Source organism: Cyprinus carpio, unplaced genomic scaffold, assembly GCF_018340385.1.
Source record: "Cyprinus carpio isolate SPL01 unplaced genomic scaffold, ASM1834038v1 S000000032, whole genome shotgun sequence".
Lineage (NCBI taxonomy): Eukaryota > Metazoa > Chordata > Actinopteri > Cypriniformes > Cyprinidae > Cyprinus > Cyprinus carpio.
This window is the reverse complement of record NW_024872785.1, coordinates 3,371-6,199: the sequence shown is the minus strand read 5'-3', so window position 1 is coordinate 6,199 and position 2,829 is coordinate 3,371. Positions and strand designations below refer to the sequence as shown.

Sequence of the window (2,829 nt, the reverse complement as noted above, 5' to 3'; positions counted from 1 at the left end):
TTTTTATTCATCAAAGAATCCTGAAAAAAAAGTATCACAGCTTCCAAAAAATATTTGGCTGTTTCCAACATTGATAATTCTAATAATAAATCAGCATATTAGAATGATTTCTCAAGGATCATGTGACACTTTTTTACTGGAGTCATGATGCTGGAAATTCAGCTTTGCATCACAGATATAAATTATATTTTAAAGGATATTTAAATAGAAACCATTATTTTATATTCTAATAAAATTTTGCAAGATTACAGTTTATTTTTATTTTTATTTTATTATTTTTTTTGCATTTTTGATCAAATAAATGCAAACTTGATGAGCAGAAGAGACTTCTTTAAAAGACATTACAAGTCTTACTGATCCCAAACTTTTGAACAGTAGTGTATATATACATAAAATATATAATTATTTTTAATCATAAATGTCTTGCTTTTTGCTTGGCAGTCGTGGTCATCATTGAGTTTTATTGTATAGAAAAGAGTAGCTTGGACATTCTGCTAAGTAACTTATTTTATGTTCCTCAGAAGAAAGTCACACAGATTTAGCAGCACTTCAGGGCGAGTAAATGATTTCTATTTTTAGGTAAACTGTTCAGTTAGAATGATGCAGTCAGAATGTGACTCATGTGTATTATTTTATGCAAAGGTTAAGAGTCATTCTATCAATTTTAAAGAATTACATAATTTATTACTTACAGTGCCACAATGAAGAAAGGACAGGTGTGTCTTGATCCTACTAAAGACTGGGTGATTTCTCTCAACGAAGAGTAAGTTCTTGTTTATGATGACTCTAATTATCCGTCTTAAAATGATACATTAGCATGATTTGAATTGTATATTAAATTTGCATACTGCAGCACTTTGGTGAACCTTTATCCTTCAGACACTAACATGTGTCTCTTCATGTTTGCAGAATCAAAAAGAGGAACCTCAAGAGCCAACCATGAATGATTATCACTGTTCAATTTTGTCATCTCTGGGTGATACACACTGCAAATTTTAAAGAGTGAATTTAACTCCCTCAGAGATGAAATTAACATTTACCCAGTGTATATATGGATACCAATGGTAAAGTGTTAAACTAACACTTTTGAATGAGTTAACATTATTAACATTCTGACAGTGTTACTAAGAAACTCTAAAAGGTAAAATATTAACACCAGAATGGATGATGAGAACACCAGTGTTGGTGTTCAAAGTAAACTCTCATGGATTAACTGGTCAACACTGCACCAGTGTTCACGCAAAAATATTAACAAATAAACTAAATAAACAAATAAACTCTTTTTTTAAACATTGTAAAACTTTTTCGCTGCATCAGAATATCTTCACATTCAGTGTTTTTCAAAACATGTAAAGAACATGTTCTTACAACAATTAAAACATCATAATGTCAAAGCAAATCAGTGCAAAGGCACAAAATACATATTCTTATTTTGTCTAAACCCTGTGGGGTCCGAGGTGATTTTGGTCTCTTGAGGATGTTTTGACTGCCCAACATTTGTTGCTGATTTCAGCCTTTTCTTATTTATTTACTAAAAAAACACAACATTATACAACAAAAACAACAAAAATTTTTTGCATTCACACAACTGTGCTACGATAATATGTGAGCAAGATTGATCTACAGTTGCGTTTTTTCGAAAAAAAAATATATAATATTATGCATGGTTATAAGTTTGGGGGGGAAATGTAGCTAAATAAGTCCATAAAATTCATACTGAATCGTTCTGAATAATACTTTTTGAATAATCAGTCTTTTAGGCTAGAATATTTACATCAAAATGATGCGAAAATCATTCTGCTTACTCAGTCACAAAAACAATATTTTAATTTAAATTTTGTAAGACATGTTTTGTGATAGACAAACTTTATGTGAGGGAGTGACAATGGCCATGAATATTTAATGATTCACACCTGAGAGACAAAGGGCCCTCCCCTAATGGCCCATCAGTGAGTCATGTGACTGTGAGTCAGGTAAGACAGAATGTGAGGAGATTGAAAAAAAATGGTAAAAACACAGTATAATCAAAAAATACATAATGAAGGTCAAAGACACATTGTGCATACTGATATAACCACAGAGATGTGAACTGACTTTGAGTCATTCCTAAAAACAGATTCTGTTCAACAAGTGAAACAAGTAAACCATACCTGATATTTAAGTGTTTGCTGCTTCCTTCTATTGATTCAAAGAAAAAAAAAAACATCATCAGTAGTCAAGGAGCTTGTTTTACTATAGAATATCAGTGTAGTTGAACATCTGATGTTTGTGCAGCGCTCTCAGAGGAAAGCAGTTTGAAGAGACTCAAGTGAAAGTCAGCAGGATTCATCTGTGGTGCAGGTATCTGATCACTAAAAAAACATGGTTTGTCATTGTTGCAAAAGGTTATTTTGCACTGTTATTCCCACATCTGAAATAAAAAGTAAGCATGCTGTTTACACAAACTACATTATTAACATTATTATGACGTTCACTGATACTACTAGTAATAATTAATCAAAAGAAAGAATACAGTTACCATACAGCAAATAAATCACATGAAAGTAACATCTGTAAAATAATTAATGCAAACTTACTCTAAGATTCTAAATAGAGTTGAAAACTGAAGGTGCATCCCCTTTCTGTGCGGGATGCAGGTGAAGACAAGAGTGTATTCAGTCCTAAAATAATTTTATAAACAATTGTTATCATTTTCTTCACCCACAGCTATCAACCACAAATAATATTACCATATAGTCTAGGCATAATAAAAGTACAATTACTATACTGTGCACTTACTCTGTATGATTTTCCAGCTAACTCAAAGCCGAACAACACATGTGCCTTTCT

At 31.6% G+C, this 2,829-nt stretch overlaps 1 protein-coding gene across 1 annotated transcript in view; it reads left to right on the top strand.

Moving 5' to 3' along the window:
- LOC109063773 (interleukin-8) overlaps positions 1-1,300 on the top strand; it is a 2,411-nt gene extending 1,111 nt beyond the window's left edge. The window contains exons 3-4 of the mRNA XM_019080796.2: positions 695-763; positions 910-1,300. Coding sequence (XP_018936341.1) covers positions 695-763; positions 910-943 — 103 coding nt within the window. The 3' untranslated portion in view covers positions 944-1,300. The remainder of the gene's footprint in view (positions 1-694; positions 764-909) is intronic.
- The last annotated feature ends 1,529 nt before the right edge of the window (positions 1,301-2,829 follow it).